This window comes from Aythya ferina (genome assembly GCF_964211825.1).
Source record: "Aythya ferina genome assembly, chromosome: 14".
Taxonomy (NCBI): Eukaryota; Metazoa; Chordata; class Aves; order Anseriformes; family Anatidae; genus Aythya; species Aythya ferina.
The window spans coordinates 12306719-12322918 of record NC_140312.1 but is presented as its reverse complement, the minus strand read 5'-3'; the positions used below and the strand labels follow the sequence as shown (position 1 = coordinate 12322918).

General features: G+C 63.6%; 2 protein-coding genes across 4 annotated transcripts; one reads left to right on the top strand and one right to left on the bottom strand.

The window, feature by feature from the left end:
• Positions 1–11: 11 nt before the first annotated feature.
• FCHSD1 (FCH and double SH3 domains 1) lies at positions 12–5379 on the top strand. Its single transcript, XM_084535909.1, has 19 exons — positions 12–71; positions 172–269; positions 369–414; positions 1292–1365; positions 1605–1749; positions 1832–1968; positions 2046–2109; positions 2207–2335; positions 2487–2609; positions 2700–2795; positions 2870–2977; positions 3070–3174; positions 3436–3699; positions 3804–3887; positions 4029–4206; positions 4284–4489; positions 4568–4664; positions 4734–4801; positions 4953–5379. The coding sequence occupies exons 1-19, from the start codon at positions 51–53 to the stop codon at positions 5010–5012; spliced, it is 2103 nt and encodes a 700-aa protein (XP_084392035.1). The 5' UTR covers positions 12–50; the 3' UTR covers positions 5013–5379.
• Positions 5359–15705, bottom strand: RELL2 (RELT like 2). Of its 3 annotated transcripts, none has more exons than XM_084535922.1 (8): positions 15455–15705; positions 13095–13308; positions 12128–12193; positions 11984–12050; positions 11453–11641; positions 7592–8123; positions 6122–6164; positions 5359–5954 (listed from the first exon to the last, which is right to left on the bottom strand). In XM_084535922.1, the coding sequence occupies exons 2-7, from the start codon at positions 13300–13302 to the stop codon at positions 6123–6125; spliced, it is 1104 nt and encodes a 367-aa protein (XP_084392048.1). In that variant the 5' UTR covers positions 13303–13308; positions 15455–15705; the 3' UTR covers positions 5359–5954; position 6122. The 3 variants fall into 3 exon arrangements, with proteins under 3 accessions (XP_084392048.1, XP_084392047.1, XP_084392049.1); XM_084535921.1 differs by lacking the exon at positions 15455–15705 and adding an exon at positions 13818–14331; XM_084535923.1 differs by lacking the exon at positions 15455–15705 and adding an exon at positions 13653–13766.
• Between the last annotated feature and the right edge of the window lie 495 nt (positions 15706–16200).

Genomic DNA, 16200 nt, shown 5'->3' with positions numbered 1-16200 from the left:
CGGGGCCGCAGTTCCGGGCCCGGCGGGTCGGGTCCGGGGGTGCCGGGGGGATGCAGCCGCCGCCGCGCAAGGTGGGCGCGGGGCCGGGGAGGGGATGGGGACGGGATGGGGATGGGGCCGGGGGGTCCGTGGCATGCCCCGGGGCTGAGCCGAGCCGTGCCGTGCCCGCAGGGTAAGCTGAGCCAGGAGGTGAAGCTGCACTTCCTCGAGCAGCTCTGCGGGCTGCAGGGCAAGCAGCAGCGGGACGCCGAGCTGCTGGAGGACATCAGGTACCGGGGGGACGGGGGGGAGCGGGGGGGTACTGGGAGGGTACCGGGGGGGTGCCGGGGTCTGCCACCAGCCCCGCTGCCCCCCTGCTTCTCCCGCAGGTCGTACAGCAAGCAGCGCGCTGCCATCGAGCGGGAGTACGGGCAGGTGAGGACGGGGCCGGGCTGTCGGGAACGGCCCCGGCCCCTCGGGGGGGCTCCCGGTGCCTCCCCGGGGTGCGCGGCCCTGCGGGGATGGGCACGGGGAGGGGGGGTGGCGGCTCGGCCCGGCCCGGCCCGTGCTGGCTCATCGCGGGGCTCCAGCACCGCAGCACGGCCCCGCTGTGTCCCTCGGGGTCACGCTGTGCACAGCCGGCACCCCACGACCCTCACCTCGTGTCCCCTCTGCCACAGCCCCTAAGGTTGTGGCAGTGCCACTGCGCCTGGCACCCCCTGCCCTGACCCCTCTGACCTCCCTGACCCCTCTGACCCCGTGACCTCCCTGACCCTCCGACCCCCTTGACCCCCTCTTCTCTCCCCCAGCAGCACCCAAGGGGCTCCAGGGGGTCTCGTCCCCCCGCTGTGCTGCGCCTCCTGCCTCCCTCCCGCTGCTGCCCCGCTGCTTTCCCGGCCGCTCGCCTGCTCTGTGCTCTCGGTGGACTCTCCGGTGGGTGCAGCACCCCGTGGGGACTGTTCCCGTGTCCCCCCGTGGGGCTCAGATCGCTCTGCGCTTGGCTTTGTTGGGGCTCCTCTACTCTGCCTTCGCAGCCAGCATCCCTCACCGATGTCCCCTTCCTGGTCCTTGCTCCTGAAAGCCACCACCCTGGGGGGCTTTCCTTTACCCTCCGCACACCCTGGCGCTGCCTTGGGGCCAGCCTTTGCCTCCTTTCCCTGCACGGGCTGCCTTCTGCCCCCAGCCTGGCCCCCCGGGGACACCCACAGGGTGGGCAGCCATCCCCAAAGGACCCACTCTCACCCCCGGGGTGGGTGGCAGGGTGCTGGGGTGCCCGGCGAGGGAGCAGCAGTGACAGCGGGTCTGTCCGCAGGCCCTGCAGAGGCTGGCCAGCCAGTTTGTGAAGAGGGACTGGCAGCGGGGCCGCAGCGATGCCGGTGACTCCAGGTGAGCTACAGGGAATGGGGACAAGGGGCAGGGGTTGATACGTGGCCCTCCCGGATTGGAGATGGCAAATGCTGGCCAGGATTTGGGTGCCTCAGGGATGCAGCCGTGGGTGGGATGTCCCCATGGATGCGGTACGCGGCTCAGCGGGGATGGCAGGGGCTGGTTTTGCTGTTTTTTGGGCATCCCCAGAAGCACAGGAGCCCCACGGTGTGGCTGATCCCCTGCCCTCATCCCTGCAGGGGCGTCCTCACTGTCTGGAAGGGCATCATCGAGGGCACCACGTACGCCGGGCAGGCCCGCGTCAACGCCTCCGAGAGCTACCGCAGCCTCGCCACCGAGGCCGCCAAGACCGCCCGCCTGTCCAAGGAGAGGATGCTCAAAAAGGTACGGGCTGAGGGCACATCCCCACCCCGGGACAGGGTGAGGGCAGTGGGGATGTGTCCCAAGGATGACGTCCCCCTCCCAGAGCATCGAGCAGCTGCAGAAGGCGCAGGCAGAGCTGCTGGAGACGGTGAAGGAGCTGGACAAGGCGAAGAAGGAGTTCACCCACCTCCAGCGCAGCAGCGAGGTGGCCAAGGACAAGGCGGCCGACGTGGAGGCACGGTGAGGAGGGGACGGGGGCTGCAGCGGGAGTGGTGGGGACACACGGGGGGAGGTCACGCTGTCCCCGTCCTCCCCAGGCTCCGCAAGAGCGACCGGAGGATTTTCCACACCAAGGCCAGCCTGCAGAAACTCAGCGCCAAGGTGGGCAGCGCGGGGACGGCGAGGTGCCCGGGCAAGGGGGTGGCACGGGGCGGTGTCCCCCACCTCGTCACCACCCCTCGCTGTCCCCATCCCCCAGTTCTCCGCGCAGCTGGCCGAGTACTCAAGGCAGCTGGCGGGCGTGCAGAACGAGTACGTCCTGACGCTGGTGTCCGCCAATGCCCACCTGGACCACTACTACCGCGTGGAGCTGCCCGCCGTCATGCAGGTGGGAGCTCTGGGGGGACACAGCCCCTGGGCAGGGCACGGCGGGGGTCTCGCAGGGCTGGGACAGGTCCCCGTGCTGTCAGCGTGGTCCCCTGCCCTGTCCCCGAGGGGACACGGGGGCCGTGTGGGGGTCTGCCACTGGCTTTCCGCAGGCCCTGGACGGCGACCTCTACGAGCGGCTGCGGGACCACTTGAGCACGGCGGGCCAGGCGGAGGTGGAGACCTGCAGGGCCACGCAGGAGTGGTTCCAGAGCGTTTCAGAGGCGGCCACGCGGGTAACGCCACCCGTCCCCGGGTCCCCGCTGGCTGGCAGGTGGGGACGGGTGAGCATCCCTCCCCCAGCCCCCTGCTTCTCCCCGCCGCAGGTGTGCCGGGAGCAGGACCTGCTCCTCTTCCTGCAGGACCACGCCGCCTTCACGCTGGCACCCGAGCAGCGTTTCCAGCTCACTGGCATCCCTGAAGTAGGTTTGGGGGGCGGTACAACACGGGCAGGCCGCACACCCAGACCCTTCCCAGCCACCCTGTCCTCGCCCAGGTGTCCCTGCTGGAGCCGGAGGACGGCGGGGCCAGCCTGGAGAAGGAGGCCCGGCGCTGGGCCACGCGGGTGACCCGGGACAGCAAGAATAAGGCGCACGGCGAGGAGGTGGGTGCGCGGCCGAGGCCATCCCTCATTGGGGGTCTCGAGGAGGGACAGCCCAGCCCCATCCCACCGCCCCCCGTCCCAATCTGCCCCAGGTGCTGCAGAGGCTGGAGGCCAAGAGGCAGCAGGTCTCCGAGGCGGAGGTGGCCGCTGTCGAGCGGCAGATGGAGGAGGTGCGAGAAAACATCCGGAAGGCAGAGGTGGGTCCCGAACGTGCTCGGGGTGGCCTCGAGGTTTGTCAGCCCCGAGGGGTTTTGGGGACGGGGGATACAGGGATGTGGAGCTGCAGTGGCAGCACGGTGCTGGGATGCTGTGCCACGTAGCAGCCATGCTGGGGGCCGGGTGCTTGGGGATGGGGCTTGGCTGTCCCCCACCCCACAGCAGTCACCTTATCCCTTGAAAACATCCCTCCCCATCCCTGCCCTGTCCGTGCCCTTATCCCCTCCTGGTCCATGCCTCAGGTCGGCAAGGCGAAGGCAGAGGCTCGGCTGGCGCTGCTGCGTGCAGCGGGGCTGGATGTGGACGCCTGGCTGGCTGGGGCCGTGCGGGCAGGCGAGGAGCACCCACGGACCCCCAGCAGCACCCGGCCAGGTGAGGAGGAGCCCGCGGGGCTGGACCCTGCTGAGTTCGATGACTACGACAGCGACGAGACGTTCGAGGATGCTGAGCCCGGCCACGCCGCCCGCACCTACCCCTACACCTGCCGGGTCATCTTTGGGTACCAGGTAAAGCCATGGGTGCCCTGCCTCCTGGGGATGGCACCACCAGCCTGGCTGTGACACTTTGTCCCCTGTCCTGGCTGTGACACGCTGTCCCCTGTCCCCCGCAGGGCCGCCAGGCAGATGAGCTGTCCATCGCGCAGGGAGAGGAGCTGGAGGTCATCGAGGATGGTGACATGGAGGAGTGGGTGAAGGTGGGTGTGGGCAGCCGGAGTGGACCGGGGTCTGCCCTCCACCTCATCCCAAAGCTGGGGGAAGTTTCGGAGGGTTCTGGGCCAGGGGGACCCGAATGCCATCATGTCACTGGGATGGTAGCGTGGCTTCTGCCCCACCAGGCTCGGAACAAGGCAGGCCAGATCGGCTACGTCCCCGAGAAGTACCTGCTGTCCCTGGGCTGTGTGGGCAGCGAGCCGAGTTTGGCCACTGGGACCGGTGTCGTGGGCCCCTCGGGGGCCGCCCTGCAGCGGCAGCTCTCCAGCATCATGGCTGCGGAGCTGGTCCTGGAGCCCGGAGGTGGGTGTGTGGGGCATCATCACCCCGGGATGGGGCTGTGGCACCTCGTCCCATGGTGCTGAGCCCCCTCCCCGCAGCCTGGCTGGTGCGAGCCCTCTACGACTACGAGGGGCAGAGCCCCGAGGAGCTGAGCTTCCCCGAGGGTGCCATCATCCGCGTGCTGCCCCGCGCCGAGGACGAGGTGGACGACGGCTTCTGGACAGGGGACTTCGACGGCCGCGTCGGCGTCTTCCCCTCGCTGGTGGTGGAGGAGCTCACCGGGGCTCGGGGGACGGCTGGGCAGGTTGGTGACAGTGGCCGTGGCTGCAGGGGGGTCCCGGTGCTGCCAGCCCTGCTCCAACACTCGGCTCTGTGCTCGCAGGAGCTGCCCTCACCGTCCCCGCCGCCCTTTTCCCCACCTGGCCTCGTGCCTGGCACCAGCCTGGGCTCCAACCCATCTCCCGAAACTCTGCTGGGAGGTGAGTGCTGGGGGTTGGGGGTGTCTGGGAGGGCCCACACAGCATGTCTGAGCTCCTGCGTGGGTCCAGTTGGCAGGCAGGAGGGCACAGGCAGCGGGCAGAGCTCTCCGGACCTGTCGGCCACCCGCATCCGTCCAGTAAGTGCCCCTTCACTGCGATGATCTCCCCAAATCCTGTCCCGGGTCCCCACAGAGGGGTTGTGCATCCCCACAGCCTCTCTACTGGCGGTCAAGGCAATGGGGAGCCCCTGGCCTCAGCCTGTGAGCATCTCCTCTCCTCTCCTGGCAGCTCCGTGCGCCTCCCCCACCGCCCGGCAGAGCCCCCGAGCCCGAGCTGGACTTCAGCTGACCCTGGGGGTGCCCCTGGCCCTCCCTGGGCTGCACAATCTTCACCTGAGCGAAACGTGCCCCCCACCCTCGGGCTGCTCCCCTGGGGCAGGAGGTGGTGTGGAGGGGAGCAGGACCTGCCCTGCACCCCGCTGTTCCCCGAGCTGGTCTCTCTGGGGGCCGCATCCTGCCCAGTGCTGCTTGCAGGGTGCTCCTGCACCCCTGTATGGCACCGGGCAGCCGTGCCCCTGCCCCTCGCCCACAGCATTACTTCCCCAGGCCCCTCTGCCCCTCCTCGTGCTGGGCACCGCACCGTGTTCGCTGCGGGCAGGGGGTGGCCGTGCCCCAATAAAACCAGTTCGCTCCACCGCTGTGTTCAGCAGCTTTAATGGTTTTAGCTCGTCTATTTACAGTGCACTTTAACACCAAAGCTCGCCGTGGGGGCCGGGTTGCCCTGTGCCAGGGCAGGGCTGGAGGCTCCCATCTCCATCAGCGTCCCCCGGGCGCTGCGCAGTCCCTCCCCAGTGGCGCTGGGGGCTTCGTGCCGGCGGGTGCTGCGCCGCGTCCTGCTCGGTGGCACCGCCGGGGCTGTGCTCTGCGGTGAGTTGGGGGATGCGGGGGGCTCGAGCTGGTGCCACTGCCCCTGCAGCATCCCTACAGCATCCTTCTGGGGGGTGCGGGGACCGGGTGGCAGCAGGGTGCTGGGGGAGGGGGAATCCCCACTTGTGCCAGGCTGGGGGGACCCCCGGGGTGGGGGGTGTTGGTGGTGGGTGGGAGTTGGGTAACTATTGCTGATGGGATGAGGTCTGTAATGTCCGCGCGTCGCTCTGGCCATGCCAAGCTGCTCGCCCAGGCTGGGGCTGGGGCCGGGGCCGGCTGCCCCCCGCGGCAGAGCCCCCAGCCCGGTGTGGGGCCGGGGGCCCCGTCCCTCCCGTCGGCTGCTGTGGCCGGGAGTGGAGAGGAGCTGCGGGGAGAGAGAAGTGGGATGGGGCTGGCCCACGGCCACCGCGGTGGCCAGCCGGGTACCCCCCACAGGTCGATGGGCGCTCTGCACCGCTCGGCCCCTCTCTGCAGCCGTGCCCCCCTGCCCCACCCCAGGACCTGGACTTGGGGCTGGGGACGAGCACTCACGTCACACGGTGGCTCCTCGGTCCTGTACCATGGTGCTGGGCTCCTGCGGGAGGGGGAGAGATGCAGGCGTGAGGCAGCGCTCCTGGGGGGACCCAGGGGGACCCAGGGGCTGGTGGCTGTGACCCTGCTGACTTACAGCCCCATCCCCATTTCTCTGCCCTTCTGCCGCCTGCAGGACGTGCCAGGCAGCAGATGACAGCCCTCAGGGTGGCCCTGGCAGGGACCTAAGGGACAGGGTAGCTGCTGAGCAGCTCCAGGGCTTGGTGGCCAACATCTCATTGACGTCCCATCGCTGTCCTCCCTGTGGCCACGTGTCCCTGATCATGCCAAAGCAACACCACAAAGCCCAGTGGAGCAGCCTCAGGGCTGGGTGCTTGGCTGTGCCCAGGGCTGTCCGTGCTTCTCCTGCCCCACATCTCAACCTTCTGCTTTGTCTGTCCCACACCTTCCCTGCTCTCCTCAACAGTGAACCAAAGGGAGGATGAGCAGAAGGAAAGGGCTGCGTGCTGGGCCACTGGAGGAAGGAGGACCTCCTGCTGCCTCTGCAGTCCTCTGGAGAGGCCTCTGAAGGAAGGCTGCAGCCCACCAGCCCATCCTAAGGACCTTCCTTAGGCTTTCCACATTCATGTCCATCCTCCTTCCTTCAAGCAGGCTCCCAGCCCTGGGACAAGTCCCCAGCACTGAGACGCACAGGTTCTTTCCCCAAACCCTTTGCTTCCCTCCTCCTCTAGCAGGTAAGAGCCTGGAGGCAGCAACGGGGAGCGGGCTGGTCCACTGAGGTCCAAGCACCCCATCTCTTCACCAGTGCTGCCCCGAGCTCGCTAGCAGCTCCAGCACGGTGTCAGGTTGGGAGGCTGGGAGCTGCCCAGGTGCTGCTCCCTGCTCCAAGCCCCAGGGTGGGAAGAACAACCAAGCCCCAGCCAGGTGGCTTCAACCCTTCCCAGACTTCAATCAAGGCCAGAAGGGCTCCTGGGGACATCTTGCCCTGCCTGCAGGTTGCTGGCTGCGGTGAGCTCCAACGGAGAATAAGCCCTGTGCAGAGGAGAAGGTGACTTCCCAGGGAGAAGTCACATCTCCTCTGACCTATCCCATTAGAAGCGCTCAGAGGGTGTCCATGGAACGAGAGCACCCCTCTTTGCCATTAGGCATTAGAAAAAGGATGGGAAAATCCAGCTAGGGAAAGGGAGCAGGGTGTGCAGGACACGGAGCAGGTCCCACACCGCAGCCAGCCCCGGCTCCTCAGTCCCTGCAGTGGGGCTCACACTGCTGTGTGGAAAAGAGGAGCCCCCAGAAGACCTCGTTGTGGCCTTCCCATGTATAAAGGGGCTCAAAAGAATGACGGAGGAAGACCTTGTCCTAGGGCTTGTAGTGACAGGCAATGGTTTTAAACTGAAAAAGGGTGGATTTCAGTTTGGATCAGCCCTTCCAACCCAGACGACCACCAGGGGACGAGGAAGAGGAGGAACCCACCTGCTGCCCCATGGCCTCCACTGCGGGCTGTCTTCGGCTGCTCTCCTCCCTTCCCAGCTCCTCCGCCCCTTCGTGTAGGCTCAGGCTCCCATGAATATCCGACACCTCATCTGCTGACCCCAGTCCGGCCTCCTCCTGGCAGATGCTGCCCCTCTGCCCTCCTTCCTGCCCCAGCAGCCCCGGGATGCTGGGGCTCGACCCTCCCAGATCCCGACGGCTCAGGTGCCTCCGCTGGTGACTTGTGCTGCCAGGAGAGCTGCCCACCCTGCCCGCCGCTCTGCCGTCCCGGCTGCCGGGCGTGTTTGGAGCTGGGGTGCTGGAGCGGCTCAGCTCCGTGCTTTTTACTCCCCCCTGGATGGCCCCGTTCTCCAGGCCACCCGTGGGGACAGTCCCGTTGCGAGCCCGCTCCCTCCGCAGCCGCTCGCTGCTGTGCTCCAGCTCCTCCGTGCTCGGCTCCCTGCTGCCATCAGGCTGGGCGCTGTCCTGCGGCTCAGGGAAGGTGGGCTTCTTCCCAATGTGCGTGACACGAAACCTGCAACGGGACGGGCAGGTCAAAAGCTCTTCCCTCCGTTCTCCCACTGTTTTCTTCCCAACACTATTTCCAGCTTGCCTCCAGCTTGGGATCCTCTCTCTTTGTCGCCGACCCGTGCTGATCTCCAAACCCTCAGACCTGTTCAGCATTGACTCCCACCCCAGCCATGCCCTGGCCACCTCACCCCAGATTTCCTTAATTTTCTGCGGAAAGCAGACCCAGTACAAAGTGCTGGTAAAGAGAAGGATGAAAAGGCCAATACAAACATTGGTGCCAGTCCTGGTGGTTTGTCATCCTGCAGCACTACGGGTGACAGCCCTGAGATGCAGTCTGGCCAAAGAGGGGCTTGTTCAGAGCCTTGGATGTGGATTTAGTGCATTTTGGGCTGGTCCCAGGGGGGAAGGGATGTGTGTGAGGGGCTGCAGGGCCGCTCTGCCAGCTGGGGCTGAAAGAAGAGCAAGACCTGAATGTAAAGCTAATGGTCATCCCGAAGGAGAACGCTGAGAAGGAGGGTCCAAGAAAGAACAGATCCAGGATGAGCTGCCAGAGCGAGTGAGTGAAGGAGACCGCCAGTGGTCGTGTGTCAGGAACAAGGAAGGACAGGCCAGCAAGCAGAGGACAGCAACGAGGAATGTGACTTCAAGAAGATATTTGGGTTACCCAGTGGTAGTTCTTAAGCCCTCTTCAAGCATGGGGGAGCTCCAGACAGAGGCAGTGCAGGCCTCAGCAGATGGCCAGAGCACCAGGTGGCCAGAACCGTAAATAACATCACCAGGGTAGGCAATACAGACTCCTCAGCATCACAGCTTGAAACGCTGCTCATAAATTGGGAGGGTTGAGAAGGGAAATACTCCAGCTCGGCATGATGTTCCCAGAGGACTGCTGGGGTTGGGCTGAGCCACAGCAAATGTGACCTTTGAGGTCTATCCAGGTATCTGGAGGCAGGGCACCAGCACGGTGATACGAGAAGGCCACAGAATGCTCCAGTCCCAAAAAGGGACCAGGAGGAGGCAGAAATGATGGGATTATTTCTCAGTAACACCTTTGAGCAGTGTCAGCCTGAAGGAGACGGGGAGGCACTCAGAGGAGGAGGCAGGATTCAGGCTGGAGAGGACACAAGAAAAACCTCCCTCCGGATGATGAGGAGAAGGGCAGGAGCGTTTTGGTGTCTGCCTAGTCAGCACGGCTAGGGCACATGATCCAACAGGACACGATGTGCTGCAGTGGAGCGAGCCAGGGATGAGACCTCTGTGAGATGTGGATGGGCTGCGGACGAGCTCCGCCGCTGGCAGGTTGGTGCGTGGTGAGGGAAGGCTCCTCTGATGTGGCCGCTCATTAGCATGGTAGTGATGGCAAAGATGAAAGGTTTAGGAAAGCCCTAAAATAGATGGTAAATTATTCAATAATATGAGAATACAGATCATTTGAACCTGAATACTGCAGAATTAGAGGACAGTTTAGGTGGGAAAGGCCTCTGGTACAACCCTCCGCTCAAGATGGAGCCATCTTCCACCCTTGGTCAGGCTGCTCAGGGCTCTCCAAAACCTCTCCAGCTGGGTTTGGAGATCCCCAGGGATGGCAATCCCCCTGCTGCTTGGGGCCACAGGGCAGCACAATTCACAGGGCACAATGCTTTCTCTTTGTGCCTCATCCAGATTTCTCTAGGTACAACTTGCAGCTGCTGCCTCTTGCTCTTCTTGGTGCATCTCGGAGAGGAGTCTAGTTCCATCTTCACTTAAACTCCCCTCGCCCCTCTGAGTGGTTTCAGAGCAATTAGATCCCTGCTAGACCTCTCCAGGCCAAACAAACCCCATTCCCTCAGCAGCTCCTCACACACCGCGTGCTCCAGCCCCTGACAGCCTCTGTGGACCCACTCCGACCACTCCGGACCTGGTTAATAGGAAAGGGGATCAGACTCCCAGCCTCTGTCTCCAAGGCAAAAGTGACAGCCAAAAATGGATGAACAAGACCTGAGGGCTGCAAAGAGAAGCAGGTTAAAGTGGAGTTTTTGTGTGTGGTCATGAATCAAGGTGGCTTGTGCAATCAGGATACTCATAGCAAGACACAGCAAGGGCACTCCCTGAAAAGTCATCAGGGAACTGGAAAAGCAGAGAGGCCAGCTGGGAAACACGAGCCAGAATTTGGAGGTAGTTTTGTACCTCACGGACACACAGGCCCCTTAGCAGTTGGACCTCATATCAAGGAGATTCAGGAAGTGGAAACTTCTAACATATAACCTTGGAAAAGGCTTATGTGACATGGGAACTTAACAAGGATAAGGAGAGAAAGTAAGGATGTGAGGGAAGGCACATTTAGGAGGGGATCATCTTCTCCAGGCACACAGAGCTGAGTGAGAGGAGATTGAGAAGAACATGGGTGAAGGACACAGAGGAGCAGAAGGAGCTGGGCTCCAGCCAGGGAAGATTAGCCATGAACACGCAGCTGTGCAGAGATCTGGCTTACCAACCACCAGCCCTGACACCAAGGACAGCTGGCAGCAACCAGCCCAGAGGAAGCCAGAAGCTTTCCTCCTGCAGAAAGGGGTGATCTCTGCCAGAGCTTGGCACGGGGAGGTCCTCCCCTTTACCAGCTCCCCATAAAGCTCCCATTTCACCTCCCTTCTGAGATTTCTGGCTCCGATGGTGAAAACAACCCCTCCCAATGCCCCATCTGGCTCATCATCACCATGGCAGGACCAGACCTTTCTGCTGGGGAATGGGGCAACCTGGGCAGGGTCGCAGATTGTATCAAAGGTTGATGACTGCTCAGAGACCACAGGCAGCTCTGGGAGTCCCTTGAGGTGAGAACAGATGGGGGCTGGGAGACTCTTTGTGGGAAGTGTCAAGTACACTCCCCTGCTCTCATATTCCTCCCACAGCATCTGATTACAGTCATCATTGCAGGCGAAGACCTGGAGGAGAATAGCCACTCTTTCATTCTGATGGTGGCAACTTGCAACAGGGACCTGTGTCACCTCCTCCCTCTCCTCACAAGATCCCTAAAACCTGGGGCCACTGCCCCTACAGCAAGAAGGACCCCAAGTCACATGTAGGTGGGACAGCAGGCTTTGAAGGGACATGGATTTGGGGCTCTGCCTGGTTCTGAGTCAGCAGAGCAACCTAGGCCTGAGTCACCTTGTGGAGAAGGAAGGGGAAAGGCACCCATGCGTCACGGCCTGCTGCACACCACGGGAATCTGGAGGTGCGGGAGGCACGTGGCCCTCAGGGATGTCTGGATCAAGGGATTTCTGGCACAGGGTAAGTGGGGAAGGGGAACTGAGAAGTCTCTCTGTAATGCTTGCTCCATCAGAGCAAGGCTCATTCCAGTACCTGCCCACTGAGAAGACGGTGGTCTCTCCGGGATGCATCCTGCCTTTGCCATCCTTGGACCTTCCTTGCCGGTGCAGCGGGTGCCTCTTCCTCTTGCTGCAGTGGATGCAGGGGGCCTGTGTGGAGCCCAGATGCACCGTGTGGTGGTGTGGGGGGCCCCCGTCCTGGCTGTTGCGGTGGGGACAAAGGCTGCAAGAGAAAAAGGATGTGACAGGTCGTGATATCTGAAGGAGCCTTCCCTACCCTGCTGCAGCACAGCACCATCAGCGCAGCAAGCTCTGAGAAGCAGCAGTTGCTGAGGGAACCTCCTGTGAGAACAGGAGGAAGGGATATTCCTGTTGGCAAAGAAGTGAAGCAGTCCTCACAACCCCCATGTCCCAGGGGAGAGGGACTTCTTGTTGGGAAGATGCTTTGTAAGAAGCTGCCGACATGGGAAGGGGCTGGGTGCAGAGTCTGAGGACCCAGGTGATGCCCAGCAGTTGCTTCTCCCTTACTGTGGAAGAGCCACAAGCTGGAATTGGCTTCCCTCACCTGGGCACTGGCAATGGGATGTCCCCTTCATTGTCCCCCAGCATCTCCTTGAGGGCCTCTGCATTGGCTGGAGAGAGAGGAAAAAGGCAGCGTGTCAGCCAAAGCGGTCAGCAAGGCTCCGAGCCAGCCCAAGGAAATGCTCACCTTCATTTTGGATGATGCATCTCACGATCTTCTCCACGGTGTCCTCGTTCAGCTCCTCCTCTTCATCTGAAAGGAGAAAGCATGGCACTGAGGGCGTGGGGCTGGGAGGCCCAGCTCAGCAGGAGCTGTGAGTGCCGACAGAGTCCCGAGGAGCTGCAAGTCCCCACGGCTGCAGGAGGAACCTGAGGAACTCCAGAGCTCCACCCTGGAAAGGAGGGAGGCTGAAATGGCAGCCAGTGGTGTGGCGAGGTGGGGGCACGTTGCTCCTTCTGGGGAGCATCCAAGGACACGAGTGGGTAGCAGGTTTGGAACAAGCTCCAAGAGGAGGCTCCTCGTGAGGACAGTTGAGCCCTGGGGCTGCCACCTTCAGGATGCTGCGGTGCTAAAGGCCTCCAAGGGTAAATGGGACAGGTTCACAGCCAAGAAAACCATGGGGGGCTTGCTAAATACATAGAAACCACCTCTGATGGAGAAAGTCCCTGAGATAGAGTGTTAGAAGCTTAAAGGAGCGTGCTGGGGAAACTTGGCTGGATGTCTGCCCTGTTGTGGCACCCGTCGCCAGCATTCATCACAACCTGCTTTGAGGGGGCAGGGGGCTTGGCTGAGGTCTGGTGGGCAGCTGCCCTGCACAGCACGGTCAGTGGCCACTTCTGCACTCCTGGAAGCCCACAGAGATGTTTCCCTGGGCTGTGGCGTCTCCAGCAGGCAAAGCCCACCTGGAAACTTCACACAGTGTCTTCATGCCCAGCCAACTCAACCTGCGAGCTCTGGCGTGCGCCCACGGGGCACAGCTCGGGGCTGCACGGACTCTGCGAGCACATGGTGGGGACAGGCCCTGGGGAAAAGGGTGGGCACCACATCCCACCACAGGGTCCCCAGCCACCCCCAGCCCGCACCCAAGGGTTGAATTTAAGGAGCACCAAAGGGCAGCGCCGCAGCCCCCCGGCACCCCGCTGCCCGTACTCACTGGCCTGGAGCTCCGCCAGCACGTCCTTGTTATCTGGGTCGAGCTCGTCCCGGAAAGTCCGGCAGCGGTAGCCCTTCTTCTTCAGGACATGGCAGATCAGGAATCCTACCAGCCCCATGATGAAGAAGACGAGGACGAGGAGGAAGACCATGGACAGGCTGTGCTGGGGGTCGGACTCCCCATCATCGCTGCTGCTCTGGTCGGACATGCGGATCTAGGCGAAGGGGGAAGGCGGCTCGGAGACCCCCGGCAGGCTCCCTGCACCTCCTCCTCTTCCTCCTCCTCCTCCTCCTCGTGTCCTCTGCGCTGCTGCCGGGCCCTGCTGGGTCAGACCCAGCTCCCAGCTCGGGATGAGGGCTCATCCCCGGCCCCGCCATGGCCGGCCCAGCGCGGTTTCCCAAGGACACATCGCAGCCGCCAAAGCATCCCAAGGGCAGCAGCGGCACCAGCCCGGAGGCTGCTGCATCGCCCCCCCCCACCCCGCCACAGGCAGCACCCCAAGGACACAGGCCCCCAGCATCGCCCTTGCCGGAGCCCCTCGCCCCTCTGGCTACTCACGGCAGGGAGCGGTGGCGGCGAAGGGCCGAGCCAGCCGCCAGCTCCCGCATCCTCCACCGGTCCCCCCGCAGCTCCTTCCCTCCGCCGCCGCCGCCTGCTCTGCGCGGGGGCTCCGGGGGCCCTCCTGTCCCCATCCCCGTCCCCGCAGCAGGGCTGCGGCGGTACCTGGGCCTGCGGTGCTCCGCAGCGCTGTCCCCGTCACCTTCACCTGCCTCCTAGCAACCCCGCATCCCCGCGGCTGGGGACCGCCGCGAGCATCCTCCGCTGCCCCGGCTTCCTCGGGAAGGAGCCAAGCGGCTTCTGCCTGCCGAGGCAGCGCCTGCCAGGCAAAGCACCCGCTTGTCCTCAGCTCGAGCTCTCCGGAGCGGCTGCGGCGGGGGCAGGCTGCAGGGGAGCTCAGGGAAATGCTGCTGGCAGCTGCAGCAAGGGGCAAACGGGAGCGCCGGGTGCTGGCGCGCTGCTCCCTGCCCCAGGGTAGCCTCACCTCACCCCAGCTCTGTCCGGGCAGCCCAGCTTTCCCAGCACCATCCTTTTTGGGCAGTTTTTGGGGGGAGCAGGGTGGAAGGGGTCTCGGCACGGGGGGTGAGGTGTGTTTATCTGCACCAGTGGGAGCCTGGCAAAGGAGCCCGCACACCCCAATACCCCACACTGGGGACACTGGCTCTCCCTCTTTCCCCAAAAAAGGACCGAGCTGTTCAACATCTCCAGCTGTGGCAGTGCCACGACCTCCTTCTCCTCGTCTATCCTCACTCCAGGAGGCTTTACCCAAATCTACTTTGCTGCAGCACATGAAGCCTCTGGGTCCTTCGACCGGTGCTGGTCCTCCACCCCAAAAGCACATGTCACCTCTGCAAGCCCTGGTGACACTGACCCTCCTGTCCCACCGCCACCAAGCCTCCTCCACCTCAAGGACAGCTGAACCATCCCGTGAGGTTGGGTACAGGTGAGGAAACCCATAACCTATCCACCGGCTGTACCACTGTGACAGCTCCTGTCCCCATCCAAAAGTGGCCAGGAGAGCCCTGGAAGTGGCCACAAGGAGCCCAGGACCTTCCTCCATCCCCGTGACTTCACGGGGTCACCATGTTTTACGTGCCACCCTCCTGCGTGCTGTCCCGGCAGGGAGACAGGCTGGGATGGAGGCAGAGCAGCCACAGCAGGAGAAGACCACGGGCAGTGGGACAGGAGAGGGCTCCTGCTGCTGGTCCAGCACTCTGCGACGAGCCACAGCATGGCACGATCTGCTGTCAGGATGTTAACAGGGGTTTGCTCCGTGGTCAAAGAGGGGCTCCTCGCATCTCCCAAGCCCTGGGGTGAGGCTGACTCCTTCTGCTCTCACACCCACGCTGTCCTGCACAATAAATCCTTTCTGCTCCCCGGTGCTTCCACCCACCCGGTGCATTTCTGCGTGGCAATCCTACAGGGGACGGAAACAAGCTCCGGTCCTGCCATCCCCCTTCCCACAGCCGGGGCCACCCTGCATGGGGAGGAGGAGGTGGAAGCAGGGCTCTGCTCCTGCCTGGCTCCTTGCAGGGTACTCCCAGCCCGTGGTGTTTCTCCTCCCATCCGTCCTTCCTTCCACCAACAGCTATAGGGCAGCACTGGGGCATGGAGTGGTGGCCCTGGTCACAACATCCCCGTGGAGCTGCTGCATCCCCATGGAGCTGCATCCTCCACCCCTGCTCAGTCCCTTCAGAAGCCTTCAAGGCTTTGAAGCTGGAGGCTCTGGTCCCCTCTGGGAAATTGCAGCATCTCTTCCCCGGTTCCAGCCCATCACCTTGCCCCCTGTCCCCTGCTCTCACCACAGCGGGGTGGCAGCCCCCAGGACACCACCCGTCTGCGCCGTGCTCGGCGTCCCCGTGGCAGCTAATGGGGACGGGTGTGGGAATCCCACAGGCGGGCTCCTCCTGGGGTCTCTGCTGCGACGCTCAGTGCGGAAATTGCCATAATTTCTATAAAAACGCTACGGCCAAAACCAACTCTCGCCAGACACTTTGCCCAATCTTCACCCCCCTGTAAGATTTCCAGACGTCGCTGGCACGTCAGTGGCCTTTAAAACGAGGGTGTTTTCATTTCTGGGGCCCGAGCCCCCCCCCCGTGCTGCCGCCGTGACGCCCAAGCAGCCCCGTGGGCCCGTCCGGGCGTTATCTGCCCCCCGCACCTTGAGGTGCCAGCGGGGGCGGCCCCAAGAGCTTTATCCCAGGGATCCCTGGGGTAGGACGGGTGTCACAGCACGTCCCCGGTGCCCCACGGCTGTGTCCCTGAGCCCCATCCTGCCAGCGCCTGCGGCTGGGCAAGGGGCAGGGGAGAAAGTGGATATGGGGCCGTGATACTGGGAGCAGTTGGGAGCTAACTGGGGGTGGGTAGGGGGTAACTGGAAGCTGATGGGGGGGAACGGTGGGCAGTTGGGGGTAACTGGGAGCTGATGGGGGTAACTGGGAGTGACTGGTGGGTGATTGGAAGCACCTGGGAGTAACTGGGGGGTAGTTGGGGATAACTGGGAGCAGCTGGGGGGTAATTGGAAGTACCTGGGAGTAACTTGGGATAG